We start from the raw sequence: 13,804 nt of genomic DNA on the forward strand, positions 1-13,804 counted from the left end.
ATTGTTTACAGATCAATCAAGCGAGGATCCCCGAGTTCGCCTGTGAAGCAAGCTTTTCTTCCATCGTCATATAAATGAAAAAGCAATTCAAAAGGGAATGGGTAAATACATGATGGGGCTATCAACATGGGCTTGACACCAGACATTCAAGGATATTATTTTTGTACCACAACTCAATGTAGGCAGAATGGGAGCCTTAGGGGGGGAAACAACAGTCGGTGCATTGGAAAATGAGTGTACCCTGTCTTTGTCAGAGTGCAGTGGGAAAAGCGTCAGCTGTGTTTCTCTTTTGCCTTGTCAGATACAGTGCAAAATCATTCTCCCCCTCCTCTTTCATTATTTGACTATCCTACTGTACAGGAATGCACACTTTCTAGCTGACTGCATCACTTGTTCCTGCTCATGCATTATCTGCAGATTCAATTATACGCTGCTCTGGACACAATGAACAAATATGAGAAAGAGAGGGAGGTACAGACAGAGAAAGGGTTGGACTGAAATAAAGTAAGGGAGAGAGAGATGGATAGAGAGTGTGTTGAGGGACCGAGAGAAGCATACTAGAAGGAACGAGGGAGGCTGATGCAGAGCAGTACCTGAAGTCACGTATTTGTTGGGGGGAAATCGGTGATGCTGGAGTGGATGCTGTAATGGCACCCTAATGTATAATGATTAGCAGAAACCTCCTAAATGAGAGTATTAGTCCAAGGGCCCCAGCTGTGCAGAAATAATGGACCCCTAGTGTCCAACCTACGCTTGACAAAACAAATGTATAATAAATTGAGGATCCCACCACTGACACCAACACACACTCATGGTCACTGTAGTATGTTGTTGTCATATATTATACAAGGCCCCCTGCTCTCCTGTTAGATAGTGACCGCCGGACAGACAGCCGAGATCTAGGGGCCCCATTTATGGGTTGTGTGTGTCACAAGACTTATCACCAACATGACAATGGTCCATTCTCACGGCTCCATTGCACAGACACTGACCCCTGTTAGACCACCAGATAAGATGAGGTGCAGAAAACAGATGCTCACTAATACTGACATTCTTGGTCTTTTGATAGGGACCTGTTGATGAATGACCTGGAGGTTCAATGACAAATACTATATTTTCTATTGCCCCCACTATAATACATATACAGTATATTACCTTGGTCAGTGGTCATATAATCAATGTGCTGACAATGACCAGCACAGTTGGAGTGAACCTCCATGAACAAAAATAGTGACCATCTAAACATGTAGCCTAGTGTATGTGAAGAGTTGTTTACTGCTATCTGTTGTCTGGGATGAGAGTGCCTTTGAAGAGTAATGAAGTGGTGGTTGTAATTTCTGTCAGGCAGTGTCAGTGCAGCCTCCAGGTTTGAACACGGGGCTTAGAAGCGAATATGTGGCTAATAGCTGACTGCGGGCAATGCTCTCTTTTGTGTACTCTGATCCGGGTGGATTAAAGCATCAATCTTTCTGCCTCTCCTTGTAATGGTAATAGCTGGCTAGAAAGGGATATGTTTTATTATTCTGTTAGAGATTGAACGGGATCTTAAGTAATTTATTGTACGAATTGTAGATATCGTACGAATTGGAATTCGAAGCATAACATATAGAAATGGGGGTGGAGGGGGTTTGCAGGGCGTAACATAAGAAATGGATGACGTTGTACACAATTGTACACAATTTTCGGGTACCTGTTTTGGCCCGTGACTGGCACTTTCAAAACTACTGGCTGAAATTATACAAAACCTTTACAGTGAGGGGGGAAAAGTATTTGATCCCCTGCTGATTTTGTACGTTTGCCCACTGACAAAGAAATGATCTGTCTGTAATTTTAATGGTAGGTTTATTTGAACAGTGAGAGACAGATTAACAACAACAAAAATCCAGAAAAATGCATGTCAAAAATGTTATAAATTGATTTGCATTTTAATGACGGAAATAAGTATTTGACCCCCTCTCAATCAGAAAGATTTCTGGCCCCCAGGTGTCTTTTATACAGGTAACGAGCCGTCGATTTGGAGCACACTCTTAAAGGGAGTGCTCCAAATCTCAGTTTGTTACCTGTATAAAAGACACCTGTCCACAGAAGCAATCAATCAATCAGATTCTAAACTCTCCACCATGGCCAAGACGGAAGAGCTCTCCAAGGATGTCAGGGACAAGATTGTAGACCTACACAAGGCTGGAATGGGCTACAAGACCATCGCCAAGCAGCTTAGTGAGAAGGTGACAACAGTTGGTGCGATTATTCGCAAATGGAAGAAACACAAAAGAACTGTCTCCCTCGGCCTGAGTCTCCATGCAAGATCTCACCTCGTGGAGTTGCAATGATCATGAGAACGGTGAGGAATCAGCCCAGAACTACTCGGGAGGATCTTGTCAATGATTTCAAGGTAGCTGGGAACATAGTCACCAAGAAAACAATTGGTAACACACTGCGCCGTGAAGGACTGTCTCTCACTGTTCAAATAAACCTACCATTAAAATTATAGACTGGTCATTTCTTTGTCAGTGGGCAAACATACAAAATCAGCAGGGGATCAAATACTTTTTTTCCTCATTGTATAACCCATCTCTAAAAAATATTAGATAAGTGGACAGGACCAAGCTGATTCAATTGGGACCTACAGGCTCAAATCGGTCTTATGTGGCAAAATTTGAAATTGTGTTTTTTAAATTGGATAAAAGTAGAGACTACAGAATGGTACGTCATACACTGTATTGGAGGAAAGTAATTCTGCTTTGAAAGTTGATAAACTTGTAAACTCACTTTCGAGAAAATTGCCTTTAAATATTTTGGTACCTACTGGAGAGCTCTTTTGTCTTTACCCATTCAGCATTGTTCGCACCCTCTTAAGCCAGCACCACCCATCTCTTTAAGGATTCACATGTAAGGTCATGTGATAAACATTGAGTAGTGTAGTAAAGATTAAGAATAAAAGTAGCCTACAATAAGGAAAAATTCCTGGTTAACAGAAAGGGTCCAGATAAAAATATTTTATAAATATTAGATGACATTTACACAGACACACTTGTCTAAATTGATGGGTCATGTGGAATAAATGTTATAACCCCCAGCCACATATTATTGCCAAATGGATGGGTCTCTACAGAAGGTGTAAACGGTACAGCCAAATGGTTACTTGCATAGTAGCAATATCAGAAATAGATAGTGTCAAATAAATTAAATAATATACAGTATGTACAAGAACAATATCAGTAATAGATGAGGTAGTTATATGCATACAAGGGGTAAAGTGGCTGAGCAGCAGGATGCATTTTATTTTAAATAGTAGCAGCAACATATGGTGTTGTAACGTTTGTCTTCGTCCTCCTCTGACGAGGAGTAAGACATGTCAGACCAATGCGCAGCGGGGTAAGGTGTTCATCCTTTTAATAAACTGAACTGAACACTAAATACAAAGTAACAAAAGAGAACAAACGAAACAGCTCCGTCAGGTGCAACACACTAAACAGAAAATAATCACCCACGAAACACAATCAAATCATAGAAAAACTAACATAGACAACCAACCCAACTCACGCCCTGACCATACTAAAACAAAGACATAACAAAAGAACTAAGGTCAGAACGTGACAGGTGTGTGTGTTAGGAGAGAATCATTTGGATAGAGGCACTGCAGATGGGGCTGATGTCTGGTCCATCTGAACCACACATGAACAAGGGAATCTATATTCAGAGAGCCTGTTTTTGTCCTGCCTATGACTTTGGTGCAGGGCATGTGATGTCCATAGCCTCTTTGTCACAAAACTCCCTGAACTTCTCAAAAACACAAGTTTGTCTAGCTGTGTCCAGTCCAGGTGGTGCTTGTACAGGCAGACCATATATGGGAGGGAGGATGTCAGGGTTGCACAGCAGCTGAAACCTGGTCCCGACTGAGTCCAAACACTCCTTTGCTACAACACCATCAGTTTCCAGAGTATTGAAGCTGTAAAACAGGAAATAACAACAATAAATAAGACATTACAATATTGCACAACATCAATTCACCTCCCAAGTTTAGATTAAAAGAATAACCTCATACAATGCAATGAAAATTATATTTACCTGAAGTGCTGGTACTGCTTGAACTGTGGCAGCAGCCTGAAGTACGGAGTCAGGTGTTGTTGCCAGCCATAGCTTTCCTCCAGCACCAGTCCAACCAGCTGTGGGATGTTGACCCCTGTCACAGTGCTGTTCTTGACAACACCAGCGATCTCAGACAAAGTGTTCATTCTGGTCTTTCTGAGGCGCAGCTTTATGAGGCCAAAGCACCAGTCGGGGGAAAACTTGGTGTGGCATGTGATCATGAAGTGAAGGTCCAGACTGATGGAGCTTGTGCATGGTCCTCCTGGCACAATACCAGAAATAGGTTAATGAAAAGAAAATGTAACGTAATATCATTTTTTAGTCCCCCTGCTCTCCTGTTAGATAGTGACCGCTGGACAGACAGCAGAGATCTAGGGAACCCGTTCATGGGGCCCCTGTGTGTGTCACAAGGCTTATCACCAGCATGACAATGGTCCACAGCACTGCATACTGAAACATCATCTTGGAAACTGGAAGTTAAAATGAAAACACACAGGCTGACTGCACGTACATATATCTGGAAAATACAGAAATAATGTGAAATCAATCAAAGTAGTGCCAATCATGTTGGAGGTCAATTAAATAATCTAAATGTATTGTTTATACTTTACATACCAAGTGTTGTCATCGATTCCTTGTAATGATTCCTTGCTGCTTTTGTCACATGGGATGGCAGCAGCGTTCCACCAAAGTGTTTGTGTCCTGGGTGTAGTCCTGGAAATACTATTGCATTATCCTCTGCGTAGTTGTTGATGAAGTTCACCACTCGCTGCAAGTCTTCATCCTTCAGGAGCTTGCTTGGGCCAGCTCTCTTTTTGATGGGAGGCATTAGAACATTCTCCTTGTGTGACTGGTGGAGGAGAGTCAGGCTTGTTCTACTGATGCTGAAAGACGAATTCCAGATACAAATATTTTGGCATTATTATACAATAGATAGCCGTAATCACCGTCAGACACACCTGGCTAACTTGATGGGTCATGTAACCATCTGGCGAAGTGGTCTTTTGTTTAGACATGCTAGCTAAACAATGAACCATAATCCTAATCCATAGAGTACTCGCAATACAAACCGATTGTCATAGCTAGCTAAAGTTAACCAAATAGGTTCAATGTTAGCTAGTTAGCTAGCTAACATTAGGCTATAACTAGCAATGCGAAATGGCATTCTGACATAACATTACTACACACAGATCATAAACATAATGTTAGCTAGCGATCCAGTAGTGAATTTTAATTTGGGGTCTTTTGTTTATACATGTAGCTAGCTAGCAGCAAACGGTGACTAACCCCATTCCGTACAAATTTGTGCAACCGTGGCATTCAAACGAGGCTGTAATGAAAACGAATGGGACTGTAGCGACTGTGTTGGCATCAAAATCCGGGACGTGAACTGCGTTTCTATTCAAGTGTTGATTGACATGGTAATGGCCAATAGTATTGGAGAAAAGTAAAAAAAAAGAGACCCCTTTGACTCTGGACGTTAAATTTGGACGGGTCATGACGTTATGCAACTCATTCTGTGTCATACAAATCAAATCAAATTTCAAATCAAATTTATTTATATAGCCCTTCGTACATCAGCTGATATCTCCAAGTGCTGTACAGAAACCCAGCCTAAAACCCCAAACAGCAAGCAATGCAGGTGTAGAAGCACGGTGGTTAGGAAAAACTCCCTAGAAAGGCCAAAACCTAGGAAGAAACCTCGAGAGGAACCAGGCTATGTGGGGTGGCCAGTCCTCTTCTGGCTGTGCCGGGTAGAGATTATAACAGAACATGGCCAAGATGTTCAAATGTTCATAAATGACCAGCATGGTCGAATAATAATAAGGCAGAACAGTTGAAACTGGAGCAGCAGCACGGCCAGGTGGACTGGGGACAGCAAGGAGTCATTATGTCAGGTAGTCCTGGGGCATGGTCCTAGGGCTCAGGTCCTCTGAGAGAGAGGAGGAGAGAATTAGAGAACGCACACTTAGATTCACACAGGACACCGAATTGGACAGGAGAAGTACTCCAGATATAACAAACTGACCCCAGCCCCCCGACACATAAACTACTGCAGCATAAATACTGGAGGCTGAGACAGGAGGGGTCAGGAGACACTGTGGCCCCATCCAAGGACACCCCCGGACAGGGCCAAGCAGGAAGGATATAACCCCACCCACTTTGCCAAAGCATAGCCCCCACACCACTAGAGGGAAATCTTCAACCACCAACTTACCATCCTGAGACAAAGCTGAGTATAGTCCGCAAAGATCTCCGCCATGGCACAACCCAGGGGGGGGGGGCGCCAACCCAGACAGGATGACCACATCAGTGAATCAACCCACTCAGGTGACGCACCCCTTCCAGGGACGGCATGAGAGAGCCCCAGTAAGCCAGTGACTCAGCCCCTTAGAGGCAGAGAATCCCAGTGGAAAGAGGGGAACCGGCCAGGCAGAGACAGCAAGGGTGGTTCGTTGCTCCAGAACCTTTCCGTTCACCTTCCCACTCCCGGGCCAGACTACACTCAATCATATGACCCACTGAAGAGATGAGTCTTCAGTAAAGACTTAAAGGTTGAGACCGAGTTTGCATCTCTGACATCGGTAGGCAGACCGTTCCATAAAAATGGAGCTCTATAGGAGAAAGCCCTGCCTCCAGCTGTTTGCTTAGAAATTCTAGGGACAATTAGGAGGCCTGCGTCTTGTGACCGTAGCGTACGTGTAGGTATGTACGGCAGGACCAAATCAGAGAGATAGGTAGGAGCAAGCCCATGTAATGCTTTGTAGGTTAGCAGTAAAACCTTGAAATCATCCCTTGCTTTGACAGGAAGCCAGTGTAGGGAGGCTAGCACTGGAGTAATATGATCAAATTGTTCTCGTCAGGATTCTAGCAGCCGTATTTAGCACTAACTGAAGTTTATTTAGTGATTTATCCGGGTAGCCGGAAAGTAGAGCATTGCAGTAGTCTAACCTAGAAGTGACAAAAAAAATGGATACATTTTTCTGCATCATTTTTGGACAGAAAGTTTCTGATTTTTGCAATGTTACGTAGATGGAAAAAAGCTGTCCTTGAAATGGTCTTGATATGTTCTTCAAAAGAGAGATCAGGGTCCAGAGTAACGCCGAGGTCCTTCACAGTTTTATTTGAGATGACTGTACAATCATTAAGATTAATTGTCAGATTCAACAGAAGATCTCTTTGTTTCTTGGGACCTAGAACAAGCATCAATGTTTTGTCCGAGTTTAAAAGTAGAACGTTTGCAGCCATCCACTTCCTTATGTCTGAAACACATGCTTCTAGCAAGAGCAATTTTGGGGCTTCACCGTGTTTCATTGAAATGTACAGCTGTGTGTCATCCGCATAGCAGTGAAAGTTAACATTATGTTTTCGAATAACATCCCCAAGAGGTAAAATATATAGTGAAAACAATAGTGGTCCTAAAACGGAACCTTGAGAACACCGAAATTTACAGTTGATTTGTCAGAGGACAAACCATTCACAGAGACAAACTGATATCTTTCCGACAGATAAGATCTAAACCAGGCCAGAACTTGTCCGTGTAGACCAATTTGGGTTTCCGATCTCTCCAAAAGAATGTGGTGATCGATGGTATCAAAAGCAGCACTAAGGTCTAGGAGCACGAGGACAGATGCAGAGCCTCGGTCCGATGCCATTAAAATGTAATTTACCACCTTCACAAGTGCCGTCTCAGTGCTATGATGGGGTCTAAAACCAGACTGAAGCATTCCGTATACATTTTTTGTCTTCAGGAAGGCAGTGAGTTGCTGCGCAACAGCCTTTTCTAAGATTTTTGAGAGGAATGGAAGATTCAATATAGGCCGATAGTTTTTTATATTTTCTGGGTCAAGGTTTGGCTTTTTCAAGAGGCTTTATTACTGCCACTTTTAGTGAGTTTGGTACACATCCGGTGGATAGAGAGCCATTTATTATGTTCAACATAGGAGGGCCAAGCACAGGAAGCAGTCTGTAAGCAGTCTGAGTCTGTAATTTGCTTTCTAATAATCATAATTACAGCCTCTTTCCACCAGGTGTAGCGCTTCTCTCGCAGATTAAAAACAAGAAAGGAACAGGGTAAGGGGGATACCTAGTCAATTGTTGTTGATTCTTCACAAAACAATACAGTTGTATATCTTTATGTTTGAAGCCTGAAATGTGGCAAAAGGTCGCAAAGTTCAAGGGGGCCGAATACTTTCGCAAGGCACTGTATATACCCGTTGTTGGCAATGACAGAGGTCAAACGTTTTCTGTAAGTTTTCACACACTGTTGCTGGTATTTTGGCCCATTCCTCCATGCAGATCTCCTCTAGAGCAGTGATGTTTTGGGGCTGTTGCTGGGTAACACGGACTTTCAACTCCCTCCAAAGATGTTCTATGGGGTTGAGAAATTGTGCTTTACAATGGCATTCATATTACAGTTGACGTGGAAGTATTACGTTTTTTTGGGGCGCTAAAGTAAGATAAACTGTACGGAATAGCGCAATGTACAAAAGTGTGTTAGTTACCTTTAGCTAAACAATGAACCATTATCCCAATCAATAGAATACTAGCAATACAAACTGGTTGTCATAGCTAGCTTAAGTTAACCAAATAGGTTCAATGTTAGCTAGCTAACATTAGGCTATAACTAGCCATGCTTAATGGCATTCTGAGATAATATTACTACACACATCATACACGTAATGTTAGCTAGCGGGCCAGCCATCTAACGGCAGCTTGCTAGGTAGCTAACAGTAAGCTTTAACTTGCAATGAAAACAACTTTGACAAAATTAGAAACGTATAATATCTGAAACTGTAGCTAGACTCTTACCCCTATACATGAATGAATGCTTCACGGCAGATTGCAACCCCTTTCATTAAATTAGACGTCCCTGTGTTGTTTCTGTTTTGTTTGTAAAGCTTGCTTTGCATCAAGTCACTCTGGTACACACTGACCGTGTGCAATGCCATAAGAATAATCTTAAACTCTAACCCCCAGCCAAACTCTGGCCATTTTGCTCTCCTTAGCAGAACTGGTTAGGCTTTTCTCATGTTTTCCAGAGCATTGGTGACTGTAACTGTGCTCCTCAGACGAGAGTGCTCTGAAACAGTTGTTCCGGTGATGTTCTACTGAAATGGATACTTGCATAGTTTAGTCTTTTGTTACATTTTACTACACAATACATTTTTTTAAAGCCACGTTAGACAGGATTACCTACACAAACTGATCAGATCAAATAGACAGAAGCATGCTACATGGCAGACCAATCCGAACTCATCTCTCGGCATTGTCCAGCCAACTCATCTCAGCCAATCATGGGTAGCGGAAAGGTTGCTGACTTTTTTGTGGCTTAACCAACTCAGCTCGTAATTTAACAATTTTATTTGTATTTACAGATGGCATACAAGTTTGTTATTAAGGCACATGAAAGGTCACATGTTCAAGAAGGCATTTCTGCCCCAAAAATATGGTTATGTTCAAACACCTCTCCTGTGAAGTAGTGACCCGAGACATATGCCTAGAGAGCCAAAACCAGGGCAGAGAGAGGAAATGGAAAAGCAGTGCATTGTGGTCCCAGCAGCAGCATGACTCAAGGTGAAGGGTTTGGAGAAAATCTTTGTATTGGAGCACACTTTAGCCTACCTCTAAAACAAATTTTTACCAGAATGGGAGATATGTTGAATATGTGGCATGTAAACTACATTGTGAAGGTTTATAGAAAAATATTATTGGGGGGTGACAAGTAGGTTACCAAATGTTTTCTGCATGTCAACATAAATCTTATGGGCCTAATCTTATTGCTAATCAGTCACCACCAAAGTGAAAGTAAGATCGTCAATACATTTTTCTCTCAACATAACCTAAAGAAAACTGACCAGATTTAAAATAACTGAAATAAGAATAAAACCTGGCTTATGTGTTGCCCTTGGCATGCTTCATAAATGTCACTTTTTTCTCCCATTTGTTATTGCGTAGTAATTAAATTCCTTTTATAATATTCCTTGCATTGTTTACAATAATAAAATCTCTGTTCTGTCCAGTGTTGTACAGTAATGTCTGTCCTTGGTCTCTGGAAAATGTATTATTCATGTTTGTGGGGCCGTGGTTCCATATGTTGGTCATTGTTCGGAATCAGTGAAATATTGAACCACGTAAGCTTTGAATGTTGAATGTTTTACATGTTTTTATGCTAACAGAATGACTTCTTAAACACTCCCTGTAAAAAGTCGTTTGAGAGTTTTAAACACATAGTTTTTTTTAACCTTCACTAGGCCTATATGCCACACAATAGACAGTTTGGTAACACTTTCTACGATTCACTAATGTAGAGGCTAATGTTCAATGAATGCATTTCAGATGCATAAAAATTGGTTTTCCCAACATTGGGCATTGTGTTGTCAAACACAAAAATAATTATGCTGTGTCATGACAGCTCACAGACCCTTGTATGTGCCTTTTAAAAGTCTATAGCCTAAATGGACTCATTTAGGTAGCCTAGTGGTAGCCTAGTGGTTAGAGCGTTGAGCTAGTAACCAAAAGGTTGCTGGATCAAATCCCCAAGCTGACAAGGTAAAAATATGTCTTTCTGCCCCTGAACAAGGCAGTTAACCCACTGTTCCTAGGCCATCATTGTAAATAAGAATTTCTTCTTAACTGACTTGCCTAGTTAAATAAAGGTTAAATAAATTTCAAAAATCATAAGTATAACTTTGCACAAGTAGTCTATTATTGATCCTAATAAGTGCAGTAGGGCATCCATAATGTAGAAAGTGATACTGAAAACAAAACTCATCAAATGGATTTGTTTGTTTATTGTCCTCAAAGGTGGGGGTGGTGGTGGCAGACCAATAAATCAACCTAAGGGCCTCTTCTAACTATTGCCTAGAGATTTAGAGAAAATACCCTCAGACCTTTTACTATAATGTGAACTTGCAAACTTGCCAGGACTTGACCGCTACCACCGGAGGTCACGCACGACACTTGCCAGACAGTTGCCCTCCCCCTCCAAGCAGGGCAGTGTAAATAGAATTGTCTCGTGGAGCTCAACAATTCTACAGTAAAAAATGGTAATAGCAATACAGAGCCCTGCGTGGAATAGCCCAGCGTGCCCCAAAACAGAACATCTGTGACCAGTGATAAGATAAAGTTTCTGGCTAAATCACAGTACAACATATGGTGGAGGGAGGCTGACTGTCAGTGCTACAATAAAATATGAGTTGAGATGTTATTGTGCCCTGATTTTGGTGTAGGGCTGTAGGTACTACACAAGTGATAGTATCAAGGCCACACTTAACATGGGCAATGGCCTTTTATAAACTGGGTGGTTTGAGCTATGAATGCTGATTGGCTGAAAGTCGTGGTATATAAGACCTTATACAAAAGGTATGACACAAAAAAAAGTTTTACTGTTTTAATTACATTGGTAACCAGTGTTAATAGCAATAAGGCACTTCAGGGGGTTGTGGTAGAAGGCCAACATACCACGGCTAATGGCTGTATCCAGGCACTCCGCTTTGTGTCTTGCCTAAGAACAGCCCTTAGCTGTGGTATATTGGCCATATACCACACACACCCCCTCGTGCCTTTTTGCTTAAATATAACACAGCAACTACTAAAGGAATAATTATATAACCTCAAAACAGATGAGTTACTTTGCAGATATGTTCAGTCGCATCTACCACTTTTGCGTACATGTTTTTGTCTACATGAACAACATTTTCGCTGCAGTAGTGAGTAGTTGGCCCAATATAACCATGTGTGCCCTGGAATAATGTCTTGTAATGGAAAGTGTTCCATTTATAGTTATATAAATTCACATGTAAATAACAAAGTTCACATAGTGTTTATGGTCCTTACATTACTTATGTAGCCAGTATGTATGCTATATATACCCTATACGTGGCCAATTTTATCCTAGATAATGCAGAATGAGTTGGCTTAGTGGAGAGAGGTACACTCAGAAATGAGATCGGGACTTTATGTTTGTGGTTAGGAGTATGATGAGGGTCATTGTTTTACATGACTCTCTGCCACTTATGGTATTTCAGTGCATATTAACCTTTGATCAATAAAGAGATGTCACACACGATCAGCACAGTGCATCACAATGCCAAGTAACAACAGACCTTATCTGTGCCTTCGAAAACTCACACAAAATATATAAACATCGATAACTCTTACTCTGTGTCTGCTCTGCAGTGCGTAGAGTGTTTTGTCCCTCCTGAAACACTAAGAAACCTACATTAGTTCAAGGTTTTATATTTTTTCCCATTTGTTGACGCCACCCATGATTGTGGTGCTGACCTCGCCTTTGTCTCCCAGGTCACACTGGGACACGGTGGGGGAATTTTCCCATCAACAGCAGCTTATCGTTGTGACAGCGTGAGCGTCTAATCGTGGTGCCGCAGACAGCTCCGTCCCTCTCCTTACTGACTGAACCTCCGAGTATGGATGAGCCAGCCAAGCCTTCCAGTGGAGGGGAAGGGAGAGAGAGCTGAAGAAAGACAAAGAAAATGTCTGGTTCATAGATTTCATAGAGCTCCACTGTGTCACAGTTCAACGGCAGCTGTCGTCTCATTCCCCCACCCCCTTGGTGTTTGTGTGAGTAAGTGATGATTCAGACATCTAGATCTCTTTCTTGCGGTTTGTGTCACTCGCATACACACAATCACAGTGACACACACACAATACAGTATGGTCTCAATCGCAAGAGGAAGGCTCTCATGGTAATGTAGTCACAATTGGGTCACTGGGGCTTTGAAAACAAAACACATTGTCACATTGTTGTCTGGAATAAGTTCAAATCCATTTTCATTCAGGCTTTGATTCACTGCGGCGGCTTGTAAGGGAGACAATGGGAGAGTGGTATTGATAATTACTTTTTAATGTGGCACACTCATCATGTCCAATTTCATGGCCCTCTAGCTGCATATTTCCGATTTAATCACGGCATAATGCAGTTATACTGCACCTTTTGAAATGGGTGGAGGAGGCCACAGCCACCTTTCCCTTAACAAAATGTCTTATCTGTGTCATTCAGACCTGGGTGAAAATAGTTTGGCTATTGTTTTCTTTCAAATATGTTGTGTGCACTTGATTTGGGGCTTGCACTTTTGGGACTACTACATGGAAGGTTGACAAGGTTAGAGGTTTGGTTGTATGGTTCCTCTGATAAGGCCTTAGATCAGTGGAGGAAAGGGTTTTAAGAAATAATGTTAATGTAGAGAGTTCAGCAGAGGGTTAATGCTGTCAGAAGATCCTTGACTTGATAGGATGTTGCTGACCGTAGCAGATTGCTATATATAGATTATTAACCAGGGTCTCCATATTTCACATGCAGTAAGGTCTGTATTTTATATTGAGGCTTTGAATATGAAAGTTGTAATTTTTGCTACTGCAATATAGTTTAAAAATAGTTTATTTAACTAGGCAAGTCAGTTAAGAACAATTTCTAATTTACAATGACTGCCTACCAAAAGGCAAAATGCCTCTTGCGGAGCTGGGGGCCAGGGATTTAAAAAAAAAAAATATTAAAAAAATTATACAATATAAATATAGGACAAACACACATCACAACAAGAGAGAGACAACACTACATAAAGAGAGACCTAAGACAACAACATAACAGCAAAACATGACAACACAGCATGGTAGCAACACAACAACATGGTAGCAAGGTTTTTCTTTTGCAGGTCTCTCACTCACAGAAATGTGTGTTGTTGTATGTGTCTTG

General features: G+C 41.7%; 2 protein-coding genes across 4 annotated transcripts in view; one reads left to right on the forward strand and one right to left on the reverse strand.

Moving 5' to 3' along the window:
- The window catches only part of LOC135550802 (cell adhesion molecule 1-like), a 485,176-nt gene that overhangs the window by 321,707 nt on the left and 149,665 nt on the right, over positions 1-13,804 (forward strand). The gene's annotated exons all lie outside the window — the stretch shown is intronic.
- Positions 3,269-12,536, reverse strand: LOC135549221 (uncharacterized). 3 transcript variants are annotated; one of them, XM_064979248.1, is made up of 5 exons: positions 12,376-12,536; positions 12,253-12,292; positions 4,705-4,973; positions 4,069-4,351; positions 3,269-3,949 (listed from the first exon to the last, which is right to left on the reverse strand). In XM_064979248.1, exons 3-5 carry the CDS (start codon positions 4,916-4,918, stop codon positions 3,721-3,723), a joined length of 726 nt encoding a protein of 241 aa, XP_064835320.1. In that variant the 5' UTR covers positions 4,919-4,973; positions 12,253-12,292; positions 12,376-12,536; the 3' UTR covers positions 3,269-3,720. The 3 variants fall into 3 exon arrangements, 2 of the variants coding, with proteins under 2 accessions (XP_064835320.1, XP_064835321.1); XM_064979249.1 differs by lacking the exon at positions 12,253-12,292; XR_010456965.1 differs by lacking the exons at positions 3,269-3,949; positions 4,069-4,351 and adding an exon at positions 4,413-4,606 and having other exon boundaries at positions 12,253-12,536.

This window comes from Oncorhynchus masou, chromosome 12 (genome assembly GCF_036934945.1).
Source record: "Oncorhynchus masou masou isolate Uvic2021 chromosome 12, UVic_Omas_1.1, whole genome shotgun sequence".
Taxonomy (NCBI): Eukaryota; Metazoa; Chordata; class Actinopteri; order Salmoniformes; family Salmonidae; genus Oncorhynchus; species Oncorhynchus masou.